Genomic DNA, 13,051 nt, shown 5'->3' with positions numbered 1-13,051 from the left:
CTCCTCCCCGCTCAGCCCCTTCCTTTTCCCCAGCTCTCTCCTCCCTCAGAGATGCTCTCACCCTTGGTCCCTCTCAGACTCCATCAGTCCATGTGTCGTTTTCAAAGTTGTCTTCCTCCTTCAGGTCCGCTCCCCCCGACTTTCGTCTCTCACCCGCCCTCACATTCAGAGCCCCCAGCACCTCTCAGACCTTCCACGGCCACTCTAGGCCAGGAGCAGATGCCCCCCAACCCAATCCAGCCTGGGCCCAGAGCCATTGATCCACCTGCCACCGGGAGACCAGGTGTAGGAGGAACGCAGGTGTCCTTCCAGGGTCCTGGCCCTCTAAGGCTCAGCTGTCCCCGTGGAGCTGAGGGGCAATGCTTGACATCCCACTCCTCCCCTGTGTTTGAGAGCCCCCAGAGGAGAGGGCCGGGTGGCTGGGGACCGCAGCACCCTGCCTTCCCCACCTAATCCCTTCACCTCTTCCCTTGCAGCCCCCACAACACTGCGGGGCAGGAGGTGACCTCCGCTTCGTTTGCCAGAAGAAGAAACTGAGTCTCAAGAGAGAGGACTTATCAGAGGTCCCACAGGAGTAAGAGGCAGCGGTGGGGTTTGACCCAGGCCTTGACCCAGATGTTTCCCCAATACAGGAGCTGAGAGGGAGATCCAGAGACCGGCGGAGAGAAGGGGAAGGGCTGAGGCCTCTGCCCGCAGCTGCTCCTCACATCCCAGGTTAACGATCCACTGGGGCGCAGCCCAAGTCCTGGGCAAAGTACCTCTGAGACCAGGGTTCCATACCCACTTTCAGGTCTCGGAGAGACGCTGGCTCGGAGACACGGGTATCCGCAGGCAGAAAGAGGGGATGGGTCCCAGAGACAGAGAGGAGGCCAGGCCTGGAGGGAAAGGGTTGCAGAGGCAGGGGGAGACACACACAGAGAACCAGGGGGACCCTGCGTGCCACCTGGACAGGTCCGGGATGCAGCCCCCACTCTCCCGACCCCCTAAATCCCCAAAACCTCCCCGTCCGCCTCCAGTAACTCATTGACCGGGACTCAACCCCAGAGACGGTCCCGCCTCCAGGGAAATCCGGGAAAGCCCCGCGCGCTGGGGCCCCTCCCCGGGGCGGGGAGAAGGGAGGCAGGGGCGGGGCCCCGGAGGAGGCCCACCTCTGCCCCGCCTTCCCCCTCACCACCAGCCCCTGCTTGCCTCTGAGTCATTCCCCCAACCCGCCCGGCTTGTTCCCCACCCACAACCCCGCCCAGGGAGTGGGGGAGAAGGGGGAGCCAGGCTGCCCCCGACCCCCGGGCCCGGGCTTTGGTCTTGTGTCTGCGTCTATGCGAAGTCTCCGTGTATCTTTCCCTCGATCTCTCCGGGTCTCTCGGCTCCGCGGCTTGGGCAGGGTGCAGGGACGGCGCTGGAGGCACACTCAGTGCCCCGCCGTGCACTCCCCGCCCCCCGGCTCCCGCCCCCAGCCAAGCTCGGTCCGCGGCTGGGACGCACGCAGGGGGCAGACACGCGGGCAGGGCCGGCCGGGGCATAGAGGCTGGGCGCCCGCCGAGAGCACTCCCTGACCTGGGTGCGTCTTTTCACTCCCACAAAGGAGGAAACGGCTCAGAGAAGGGAAGTGCCTGGTCAAGGTCACCCGGCGGGGATGTGGGAGGCAGCACTCGAACCCGCGTCCTAGCGACCCCAAAGGCCCCAGGGAGTTGCCTTTCTCGGGGAGAGGCTGAGAGAGACAGAGGCTGTAAGGACACAGAGAGATGGCACACACCCATAGAGACAGTAGAGACGGAGACCGTGAGAACAGAGACTCAGAGATCTAGAGAAATGCTCAGAAAGACACCTATTTACATCCGGGCAGGAGACAGAGTTACCGAGACTTAGAGATACAGAGATATAGACAGCCAGAGAGACCAAAACAGAAACAGCAACCGCGAGGCCCGCAGCCGCAGGGGGCGGGGGGGACCCCAGCCCTGACTCCGCCTCCCCGCCCCGCCCCCGCCGAGGCCGGGAGCCCGGGGCGCCGCGGGGCCGCAGGGGGCGGGCGCGGGCCCGAGAGCGGCGCGGGCGGGGCGCTCGGCGGCTCCACCGCGGGGCGGCGGAGCGGCGGCAGGTCCAGGAAACCCCTGGGGCGGACGGGTGGCCCCGGGGGGGCCGGGGGCGGGGAGGCGGGCGGCCGGCACCGCCCAGGCCGACAAAAGTCCCTTCAGTTCAGCCGGCGGCAGGGGAAGTCCCGGCGCCCGGCACAGCCACCCTCCCGGGCCACCAAGCCGAGCCGCGCTCCGGCCGCCCGCTCGGCCGCCGTCCCCGGCGGCCCCATGCCCCGATGCCCCGCGGGGGCCATGGACGAGGGGCCCGTGGACCTGCGCACCAGGCCCAAGGCCGCCGGACCCCCGGGCGCCGCGCTGCCGCTCCGCAAGCGCCCTCTGCGTGCACCCTCCCCGGAGCCCGCTGCTCCCCGCGGCGCTGCGGGCCCAGTTGTCTCTCCAGATCCCCTGCGTGGCGGATCCGACGTGCCAGCGGTCCCCGCGCCCCGTCACGGCCTGGCCCGGCCAGAAGCGCTTTACTACCAGGGTGAGTGGCTCCCTCGGGTCAGGGGCTGGGTGGGGGCCAGACAGGGCATAGGGTCACCAGGGCTGGAGACAGAGTTCAGAACACACATAAAAGCTGTCCCAGGGAACTGAGCAACAGGGGCACAGAATTCAAGGCCCCAGGGACACAGACACAGGGTTCCTGGGGAGCTGGGGGCAGAGCCTGAGGTCGCAGGGACAGAGATATGGGTGTGCTAGGAAGCTGGGTCCTCAGGGGTCTCTGGGGCACAGAGCCCAGGGGCTAAATGCCACAGATGTGAGGATCCAGGGGACAGTGCATAGCAGTACAGATAGGGGGTCTCAGGGAATCCAGGGGGCAGAAACTGTAGTCCCAGGAACACAGATTGAAAAACCCAGATATTCAGGGTTATGGGGAACCAGTGCCTGGGCCCAAGAAACGGGTTCATGGAATCCAGAGAGATGGGGTCAAAGGGAGTCAGGGGAACAGAGACTGGGGTTCTAAGGAGAAAGATATTAGGGATCCCAGGAGATCAAAACTCAGGAACCAGGAAATCAAGGGACAGTGGGAATGAGAACAGAGTGGGAGTTCTGAGCACTCCCATATCTGGAGCCACAAGGATCCAAGGAAATGGACCCAGATAGTGGGAGTCCTGAGGAGCCAATGGGACAGAGATGCAGCGTTCTGAGCACCTAGTTATGTGTGGTCACAAGGGATCAGAGTCTCACCTGAGGTCACAAATTCAGGTGGCCCTAGGGAGCTTGGGAACTGAGGATTCTTGGAATGGGGGACGACTGAGGAATGCAAGGATTTAGGGCCAGGATGAATGATTCAGGGGTCTCTGGGCAGAAGGCCACAGAGTGACAAGACCTGGTACGGGAAAAACAGGGATCTAAAAACTTAGGGTTTCAAGAATGGGGTCCCCCAAGGATCAGGAGGTGACAGAGAAGGCCAAACACCATTCTCCCTAGCCCACCTCCACCCCTGACCTCAAGGAAGGGGCATCCCCTACCACATCTGTGCCCAACTCACCATCGCTGAGTGACCCCCAAAGCTGCAGAGGACCCACACCTAGTGCTTCCAGGCCCTTGCCCAGTCCCTACACCTTCCATCTCATCAGAGTTCAGCAGGTGGAGAGCTTCAATCTCTGCATCAGGAACCCTGCCACTGTCTCTTCCCCTTTCCCTTCCCTGGATGAGAACCCAGGCCTCAGTTTTCCCCATCTGTGTGATGGGTGGATATAGATTTGACTACTGCCATGGTCTCATCCAATAGTTTGATCTGAACTGGCTTCTGCCACCACCCCCTCTCACCTTCTGACCCACCCTTCTCATCAGACTCTCTACACATTCACCCTGCACCGTATAATTCTTGCCTCCCTCAGCCACAAAATAACGCAGCAAACAGGTCCTGGGGTCCCCTTCCTTAAGGAACAGTTTGCCTACTGGGAGGTTGGGGGTCAGGCACGTGACAAAATAAGAGACAATGAGAGTGACCAGGCTCAGGGGAAGCTTCTGGAGCCCAGAAGGGGATGTGGAAGGGGAATTTGTCTTGGGCCATGAGGATCCAGTATGAGATGCAAAAGGGATTTGGAAAAGCATGCAGGTGATGGGCAGCAAAGGCCGGAGATGGGGAGTGGGGGTTAAGGTCTGTGATTTGCCCTCATGCTTGTCCTTTCTCTGTCGCAGGGCCTTTACTGCCCCTATACCCCACCCCAACCATGGGGTCCCCCTTTCCTCTGCTGAACCTGCCTACACCCCTGTACCCCATGGTGTGCTCCATGGAACATCCCCTATCGGCTGACATCGCCATGGCCACCCGTGCAGATGAGGACGGCGACACGTGAGTGACAGCCCCCATTAAAGCAGGGTGGCAGTGGGGAGTAGGGAAGACAGCCCTCTACCCGCCTTACCCACCACAACACCGGGGCACTCGGCTTGGGCTTTTGAATTACCTCAATCTGAGTTAGAATCCTATCTCTACCGCTGGCTGTGTGACTTTGAGCAAAGCCCTTTCCCTCTCTGAGCTTCAGTTTTCTCATCTGAATAAAAGGCACCCTTAGAGCACTTACCTCCTAGGACTGTTTTGTGGGGGCTTCAGATTTTTTTTATCACAACCCAAAAATGAGAAAGACAGTTCGTTGATCGATTATATGAATTACATATGTTAAGCTCCTAGTGCCGAGCCTCATAGAGCATAATGGCTCAATAAGTATTAATATTACTGTTATTATTACTACTTTATATTAAACCCATCACATATATGCTTGACATATAAGCCTGTAATAAAAATCGCGCAGAACAAAACAAGACTCACCCTGACTACATGGGATCTACTTTAGTGTTTCCTATTCTAGTCTATTTCGTTGTTTCATGGTCACAGGCCACTAAATGAATTTGACGGTCTCTTAAATTGATTTCACAAATCCCATGGTTTGTTACTTGCACTTGGGAAAATGTTTCTTGAGGCTGCTGAGAAGTCCTGTACAGGAGGGCTTAGCCCTGTGCGTAGCACTCAACACACTTACCGGTCATGATTATTATTATTTTATCGACTTGGGTTTGAATCTCAGCTGACCACTTACTCGTCCCTGTCTGCCTCAGTTTCCCCCTGTAAAAACAGGAATCATATGTGTGTGAGGGTCTCTGTGAGGCAGAAATGAGATGATGACGTGCTGACCTGGGAATTGGTTTGGGGACTGGAAACCATAGGGAGGGAGAGGATGAACAGGCCTATTTTTGCAGGGAAAGCGGGAGCCTCTACCACAGGCCCACTGGGTGCCTTCACATCCCTGAGCCTCAATTTCCCTATCTGGAAATTGGGGCTCATAATAGCACATGTCACAATTAGGATTCAGTGCAAGGATGTACGTACATATAGTACATAGAACAGGGCCACGCACATAGTAGGTGCTCAGTACGTGTGAGCTGGTGGTGTTCCAGCAGACCTCCAACCCAGGTGGTTGTGGGCCATCAGTGTGAGTCCAAGCAGGAGAAAGTGCTTGAGATTTATAAAGAGCTCAATAAAACTAGTTTCTTCCTCCTCTGGGTGCCTCCGGGGTCATCTGTGAAATAGATTTAATTTGTATCTGCCCCCAGGGGTGAGTTGTTGGCAGCAATGTGAAAGCAGGGTGCAGAAGTGGACCTGGCCTACCAGTCTCCAGCCCCGTGCCCCACCCGCCCTCGCCCGCTCTCCCCCGTCTCTTCCAAAGCAAACACTTCTGCCTCAGCTGCCTGCTGGGGGAAATCCCTTCCCGCAGAACCTGACCGCAGCCCAGCTGCTCTGCCTCCCCCACGTCAGCACCCGTCACTCACTCGCAGCCTCCCCCTCCTGGCGCTCACTCTAACCTTAACCCCTTCCGCTGGGGCCGAGCCTTTACCGGAATGGGCAGCTGGCTCAGTCCGGGGGCGGGGGAGGGGGACACGCTAAGTCTCGGGGCCGAAGCAGCAAAGCTTGGTTAGAAGCTGGACTTCTAAGGACTAAAGGGAGCAAGAACCTCAGAGTATCTGGACCTCCAAGAGGCCAGGCACTGGGGAGCTGGAAATCTGGACTTCCAGAGAGAAGGGACGTGTTCTGAGACCCAGAGAGCAGAGGTTGGGGGTCCTACAGTCCTTGACCCTTGAGGGGGTAAGGAACAGGGCGCAGAGCAGCTGGGGGATCTAGACGTCGGAGAGACTGGGGAAGTCCGTATCCACAAAGAACCAGGGCACCGTATTCCTGGGTGCGAAGAGATCTTGGGGGTGGATGCCGAGTTAGGGGGTTAGGGAGCCAGCCAGAGTGTTAAGTGCAGACGGGTGAGCTCCAGAGGAGCCTCCAGGCTGGAGGACTTCGAGTCTGTCTTTATTCTCCAGGGAAGCTAGGTCTCTGGACTGGGCTCCCTCCTCCGCCGCCCCATTCGAGGATGGAAGTCGGGGTGCCGGGGGTGGCCGGGGTACAACCCCGGCGAGAAAGGCTTCCCTCCCCCGGGAGCAGGAAGCTGAGCCCCGCCCAGCAGACCTGTTACTGGAAGTCCGAGGGCTGGGCCGCCCCTCCCGTCCCCACTTCCTCCAGCCCCGCCCCACCCCCTGCAGCCCGCGCGTTTATGGGAACTCGGGCCTGGACGGTTTCTCTGAAATCATTCTCTCCCTCTGCCCTCACTTAACCCTGCCCGCCCCGAGAGGGACCCAGGCCGGGCGTCCTGGGAGCTGCAAGAGGGGCTAGGAGCCCTTCCCGGGGGCCAAGGGCCCAGGTCCCCCCAACATTTTCCTTTTAAATTTGCCTTTTACGGATCAGGATCCAGGTTCTGCAGGCTCTCCTGGGAGATAGGCGCTATTGTGGGCTGTACTTGACAGTGGAGAAAACCAGGCTCACGAGCGCCACGTGACTTTGCCCTAGGACACAGAGCTAGAGCAGGTTGCAGCCCAATTTGCAACCATGGCCTGCTTAGCCCCCCAAATACCCCTGGGCGTCAGGATTTCTTTGCCACCGGCGATGCACCTGAGGGAGCTGGTTTAAAATGTGGATTCTACTCATAGAAACAGAGATCAAATTTGTGGTTGCCGGAGTGGGGGGTGAGGGGAGGAATTAGGTAAAGGGGGTCATAAGGTACATACTTCCAGTGATAAGTTCTGGGGATATAATACACAGCATGGTGACTATAGCATTGTGTAGATGGAACTTGCTGAGCGTAGATCTTCAAAGTTCTCATCAGAGGGAAAACAATGTAACTATGAGAGGGGATAGATGTTAAGGAAAAAAACTTACTGTGATAATCATTTTGCAGTATATACTGGGAAAACGTAATCCCTAAAAATAATCATAAAATAAAATGTGGATTCTGGATGCATATCTCATAACTGAGAGGACCACTCTTCACCTGCCTGTGCAAGGCCTGGTTAATGAGCAGGCAGTGGGGGACGAGAAAGTAATTGTTCTAGTAAAAGGGCGTCAAGGGAAGGTTGTGCAGCCTGTGTGCAGGGCCCTCAGCTTCGTGCCCTCCAGGCATGTGCCCCCACGCCTCACAGTCATCCCAGACAGCTCTCTGCTCTAAGTGGTTCTTCCAGGTTGGAGGCCATGGGAAGCAGGTGGTTTATCTGGCAGTGGGAAGTGCTCTTGAGATCTATGCATGTGAGGATTAAGGAATCAGGTCAAGGCAGAGGGAGAAGCTGAGCTCCTATGCAGTCTCAACAGGGCCTTAGCTGTCCCCAGGGAATGTTGCAGCTGGAGTGGCCTTCAGAGTTGGGGCCAGAAGCCTGGGCCCTCTGTGCAAGCACTGACCGGCCACTGGATGCCACTGGATGGTGGCTGTCACTCGTGACCTAAGCCAGTAGCTCTTTTCAGTGGAGGATAATTCTCAGAGCTGAGAGCACTAACCTTCCTGGAAACTGGGAGAACGAGTCCTTCAGTTCAGAATGGGGGATCCCAGCATCCAAAACGACCCTTTTCCTTTTGAGCAAAACTTCCAGCACATGGATACTCTTGGGTTGGAGACTGAACACGATATACATCATGTCATAACTGATGGAGACCTGAATGGCACATCAAGTTCATCCCCACTCATTTCACAGATGAGGAACTATGGCCTGGAGAGGAGTAGGAACATGGTCATCAGCTTCAAGGATGGCCAGGGATCGTTGAGATGGATTCATTTGTTTGGTGCATGTTTGCACTGAATTCAGTGGCTATTGGAGCCCACTCAGCATCAGCCACTGTCTTAGGTACTGGGCAGTGACAGAAGCATACAAAACGCCCTGCGCTGGTGGAGCTGACATTCTAACAGGGGAGATTCAGACAGGAAACTAAACTGTACAATGTCAGGTGATGATGTGGAGGAAAATTAAGCAGGGGAAAGGGTAGTGAGCTGCAGCTGTATCATTTCAACAGAGGCCCGAACAGGGAGCAAGTGCTGCAGATACCTGGGGGAAAACTGTTCCAGGCAGAGGGAACAATAGCCAGTGCAAAGGCCCAGGGAGGCAGGCATGCTTGGTGTGTTTGAGGAATAGCAAAGAGGCCAGTGGCCAGAACAGAGTGTGGAGAGAGGACAGGTGAAGTAAGAGGGACTGAAGAGGGGGAGATAAGGTCCTAGCAGGCCTGTGGCCCATAGTGAAGAAGTTGGCAGAGGAAGTATGACCTGATGTAGGTTCTAAAAAGGTCCCTCTGGCTGCTACCTAGGGAGCCATCAGCCAGGTAGGGGTGGAAGCAGGGAGGCCAGTGAGGAGGGGACAGTTCAGGAGGGAAATAATCATGGCTGAAGCAGGAAAAATGGACTGAGGGTAGGGAGAAGTGGTTGCATTCTGGAGATACTTCCAAAGTATACGGCACATATTTGAGTTAGCACTGCTAAGAGTACAGGAGTGACAGGTGCCCGGCCCCTAATTACTGTGATCTCCCACCCCCCAGGCCACTTCATATTGCAGTGGTGCAGGGCAACCTGCCAGCTGTGCATCGGATGGTCAACCTCTTCCAGCATGGGGGTCGGGACCTGGATATCTACAACAACCTACGGCAGGTGAGGATGGGGGCCCTGACTCTTGAATCTGAGGGAAGAGGTGCTCCAGATTTCTGGTTCCCGAGTAAGATTGCAGCTGGGGTTCAGGACTCAAATTGTGAGGGAGGCAGGACTGGGACACAGGACTGGACACAGGTTCCTCACAGTCTCTCTTCCCTAGACTCCGCTACACCTGGCTGTGATCACCACGCTGCCGTCTGTGGTCCGGCTCCTAGTGATGGCTGGTGCCAGCCCCATGGCACTGGACCGCCATGGCCAGACGGCGGCCCACCTGGCGTGTGAGCACCGCAGCCCGACATGCCTGCGGGCCCTGCTGGACAGCGCAGCCCCGGGCTCGGTGGACCTGGAGGCCCGCAATTATGACGGTGAGCACCCTGCCGGGCACAGGGTTGGGGCTGGCTGGCTGGACCGGAGTCTTTCTGGAGCTGCAAAGCCCCAGGCCCAGATTTTAGCTGAGTCTCCCTGTCCTCAGGGCTCACCGCCCTGCACGTGGCCGTGAACACCGAGTGCCCCGAGGCCGTGCGGCTCTTACTGGAGCGCGGCGCCGACATCGACGCGGTGGTGAGCAAGCGCCTGCGCGGGGTGGGGCCAAGAAGGGGGCGGGGCTGGCGTGGGAGAGCGCTCGAGTGGGTGGAGGTGCGGCTGGAAATCTAACGGGATCGAGCGCAGCGGTAGGGATGCGGGAGGCGGCCGTTTGGGCAGAGCTCCGATAGACTCAAAGGCCTTCCCTCCTGACGCAGGACATTAAGAGCGGCCGCTCCCCACTCATCCACGCAGTGGAAAACAACAGCCTGAGCATGGTGCAGCTCCTGCTGCAGGTGGGTACGGCCCCTGCCCCTGGCCTCGCCCACCCTTTAATCCGGCACCAACCCAGCTGTCGCCCAGTCCCTGGCACTGACCCCGCCTTCCAGTTCTGGCTGCCGCTCTGGCTCCACGTCCAGCTCTGACCCTTCCTTCTAGGCCTGTTTCTGTCAATCCTGTAACTTCACCCCGCAGGCTGCGCACTTGTCCTGGGCCCTCTCCCAATCCTCCCCGTCCTCAAAACGGCCCAGGCCTGGACCCGCGATAGCCTTGCTGATCCTGCCTTCCGGCCTGGGCCTTGCCCCGCGCTGCCCTTCCGCCCCGACTGGACCCTGAACCCTTCCCTTCGCTGACTCCGCCCTTCGGAGGCGCGCGCTGGCTGCTTAAGCGCCGCCCGCCCAGGCCGGCTCCGGCCCGCCCTGGACCCTAGTTCCCACCCGCCTCCGCCCCTGCCGTGGCCCCGCCCCCCCGCGGTGCTGACCCGCGCTCCCGCCCGCAGCACGGCGCCAACGTGAATGCCCAGATGTACTCGGGCAGCTCGGCGCTGCACTCGGCGTCGGGCCGCGGGCTCCTCCCACTCGTGCGCACGCTGGTCCGCAGTGGCGCTGACAGTGGCCTCAAGAACTGCCACAACGACACGCCGCTCATGGTGGCACGCAGCCGTCGGGTGAGTGGGCGCGCTGGGGGCTGGGGGCGGTGGTCTGTGCCCTGCACCGGCCCGCGGGGGCGTGCCAGGTGTGTGGGCGTGTGTGTCTGGGCCGGTGCGTGCTGGGTGTGAGGTCCTGACAGAGGACAGACCGAGGCACCAGGAAAGGAAGTGCCCGGCCACCTGCCCGTGCTGAGCAGGAGGCCTGCACACTCACAGACCCCAGGAGCAAGGAGCCTGGAGAGAGGGAGGCCTGTGTGGGCAGCAGTGGCCTGGTGGTGACCCCCATCTTCCTTCAGGTCATCGACATTCTGAGGGGGAAGGCCACGCGGCCTGCTCCTGCGTCCCAGCCAGAGCCCGCCCCTGACAGGGGAGCCACCACCTCCCCTGAAAGCAGCAGCCTCCTCAGCTCCAATGGTGAGAACCCGGCTTCCAGGGCCAGAGCCCAGCCACTCCCTGCTGTGTGCAACTCAGACCCCAGGCTGTCCCCTTTGCCCTCAGAGCCCATCAGGTTCCCACCGGTCCTCTCTCAGGACCCTGGAGTTGGGGTCCCAGCCCCCTTCTCTCTGGATCCAGTTGCTGGTGCTGACCCCGCCCCTCTCTCTTCCACAGGTCTTTCTGCATCACCCCCCTCCTCGCCCTCCCAGTCTCCCCCCAAGGACCCTCCTGGATTCCCCATGGCTCCCCCCAGTTTCTTCCTTCCTCCCTCATCTCCACCTGCCTTCCTGCCCTTTGCTGGGGTCCTCCGAACCCCTGGCAGGCCAGTGCCCCCCTCCCCAGCTCCAGGAGGCAGCTGAGAGCAACGGGGGGGCAGATCTCGGACTTATGAGGAGGGACCACCCTGCCCTCCTGGAAACTGTGAAGACCTCACTCTGCCCCCCCACCACCACCTCCTCATCTTTGGGACCAGGATTTTAGGATTTGCACAGAGGCCCGTGTGTCTACCCATAAGTCCCCTCTTCTAAGCACAGATATCCCCCCGTTTGGTCCTCCTCAGTACTCTTACTCCCATTATTCTCAGGCACCAGTCCCCGCCTGGAATTCCACCCAGACATTCATTTCCCTCTCTCCCGGAGCTGGTGGAACCAGGGAATAGCCACTCCCCTCTGCCCGCTACCCAGATCTGTGAGGAGGGAGAGATGGGCTGTAGCCAGGCACTGATAACAATGTAAATTATTAGGCATTTCGGTTGAATTTCTTTTGTAATAAACTATTTTTGTACCATATCCCCAGCTTGGCTGGACCTTTTTCGTGAGGAGTTGTGTTTGTGTGTGTGCACACCGTACGCCGTATCCAGCTGACTCCTTGGAGTGACCTTTTTTGATTCCCAGACTGACAGTGACCAGTGGGTGACTCTGGGATTGATTCCCAGTATGTTTGTGAGTGTTCAGTCACTGTGTCACTGTGCCATTGTTTCTGAGGATGACGTGGTATGTAACATCTTTCTGGGGGCCCTTTTGAATTCCATAGTGACCCTGGAAACACATAGTATGTGTTGCTGAGGGATTTTGAGTTTTGTGGGTCCCTGTGGTACCACAGCTGACTGCAGTGGGACTCTGGCTGTCTCTGGGACTCTGCATGTGTAACATTTGTGAGATCTGCGGTCATCGTGTGATTGTTTCTATGTGACTGCCTCACCTTGTGGGTCCAGGGCCCCCGTGCCTACATACAATGTCTGTGTTTTGACTGTGGAAGTGTCTCTGACATATCAATCAGGGTTTGCATTTGTTTTCTGTTACCGCTGTTACAAAGCATCGTAAATTCAGTGTCTTAACACAGTTTATTCTCTTAACCGTTCTAGAGGTCAGAAGTCCAAAATCATTTTCACTGGGTCAAAGTCAAGGTGTCAGCAGGCTGGTTCCTTCTGGAGGTCGTAGGGAAGAATTTGCTCCCTTGCATTTTCCAGCTTCTGGATGCCGCCTGCATTCCTTGTCTCCTGACCCCTTCCTTGTGTCATTCTAATCTCTTGCTTCCATCTGCACTTCTACTCTGACGTCCCTGCTCCCCTCTTAGAAGGACCCTCTGATTACACTGGACCCATGCAGATAATCCAGGATAATAATCTCTCCATCTCAAAATCCTTTCATCACACCTGTAAAATTCTTTTGCCATATAAAGTAACATTCACAGATTTCAGGGATTAGGAAGTCGAACTCTCTCCTTGGGAGCCTTTATCGAGCTGCCCCTAGGTCAGCTGCAATCAGAAAAGCAAGGTTCCTAGGAGGTGGGAAGATGATTGAGAGATTTGTTATAGGGACTTGACCATCAGGAAAGGAAAACGGGTGTGGGGGAGAGTGAGGACAAGCTGGAACCCCGAGGAAGGACTGGGACCTTTATAGGTGCCCCCTGCCTTCAGCCTTGATGAATGGGGTGTCCTGGGGACAAGCTGGCAACTTTAGTCCCATTCTATTGGTCTTCATGAGTGACCACAGGCTTGTGTGTTTCTGAGTGATGGTGAGTGCTCTTTCTTTCCAACCTGGGGCCTCCCTGGGCCTCTGGCTGTTCACGGGCTTGGCCATTGTGAACATTTCTGCTGCCACCACTCTATAACATGTTATGTCTGTGGAGCCAACTGCCTTAATGTC

At 57.9% G+C, this 13,051-nt stretch overlaps 1 protein-coding gene across 1 annotated transcript; it reads left to right on the top strand.

The window, feature by feature from the left end:
• Positions 1-1,422: 1,422 nt before the first annotated feature.
• BCL3 (BCL3 transcription coactivator) lies at positions 1,423-11,692 on the top strand. The gene is made up of 9 exons (XM_036885807.2): positions 1,423-2,556; positions 4,221-4,374; positions 8,911-9,019; positions 9,180-9,384; positions 9,492-9,580; positions 9,760-9,837; positions 10,320-10,487; positions 10,766-10,883; positions 11,079-11,692. The coding sequence occupies exons 1-9, from the start codon at positions 2,301-2,303 to the stop codon at positions 11,261-11,263; spliced, it is 1,362 nt and encodes a 453-aa protein (XP_036741702.2). The 5' UTR covers positions 1,423-2,300; the 3' UTR covers positions 11,264-11,692.
• Positions 11,693-13,051: the final 1,359 nt, after the last annotated feature.

The sequence above is a fragment of the Manis pentadactyla genome, chromosome 15, assembly GCF_030020395.1.
Source record: "Manis pentadactyla isolate mManPen7 chromosome 15, mManPen7.hap1, whole genome shotgun sequence".
Lineage (NCBI taxonomy): Eukaryota > Metazoa > Chordata > Mammalia > Pholidota > Manidae > Manis > Manis pentadactyla.
This window is presented reverse-complemented; position numbering and strand designations above follow the sequence as displayed.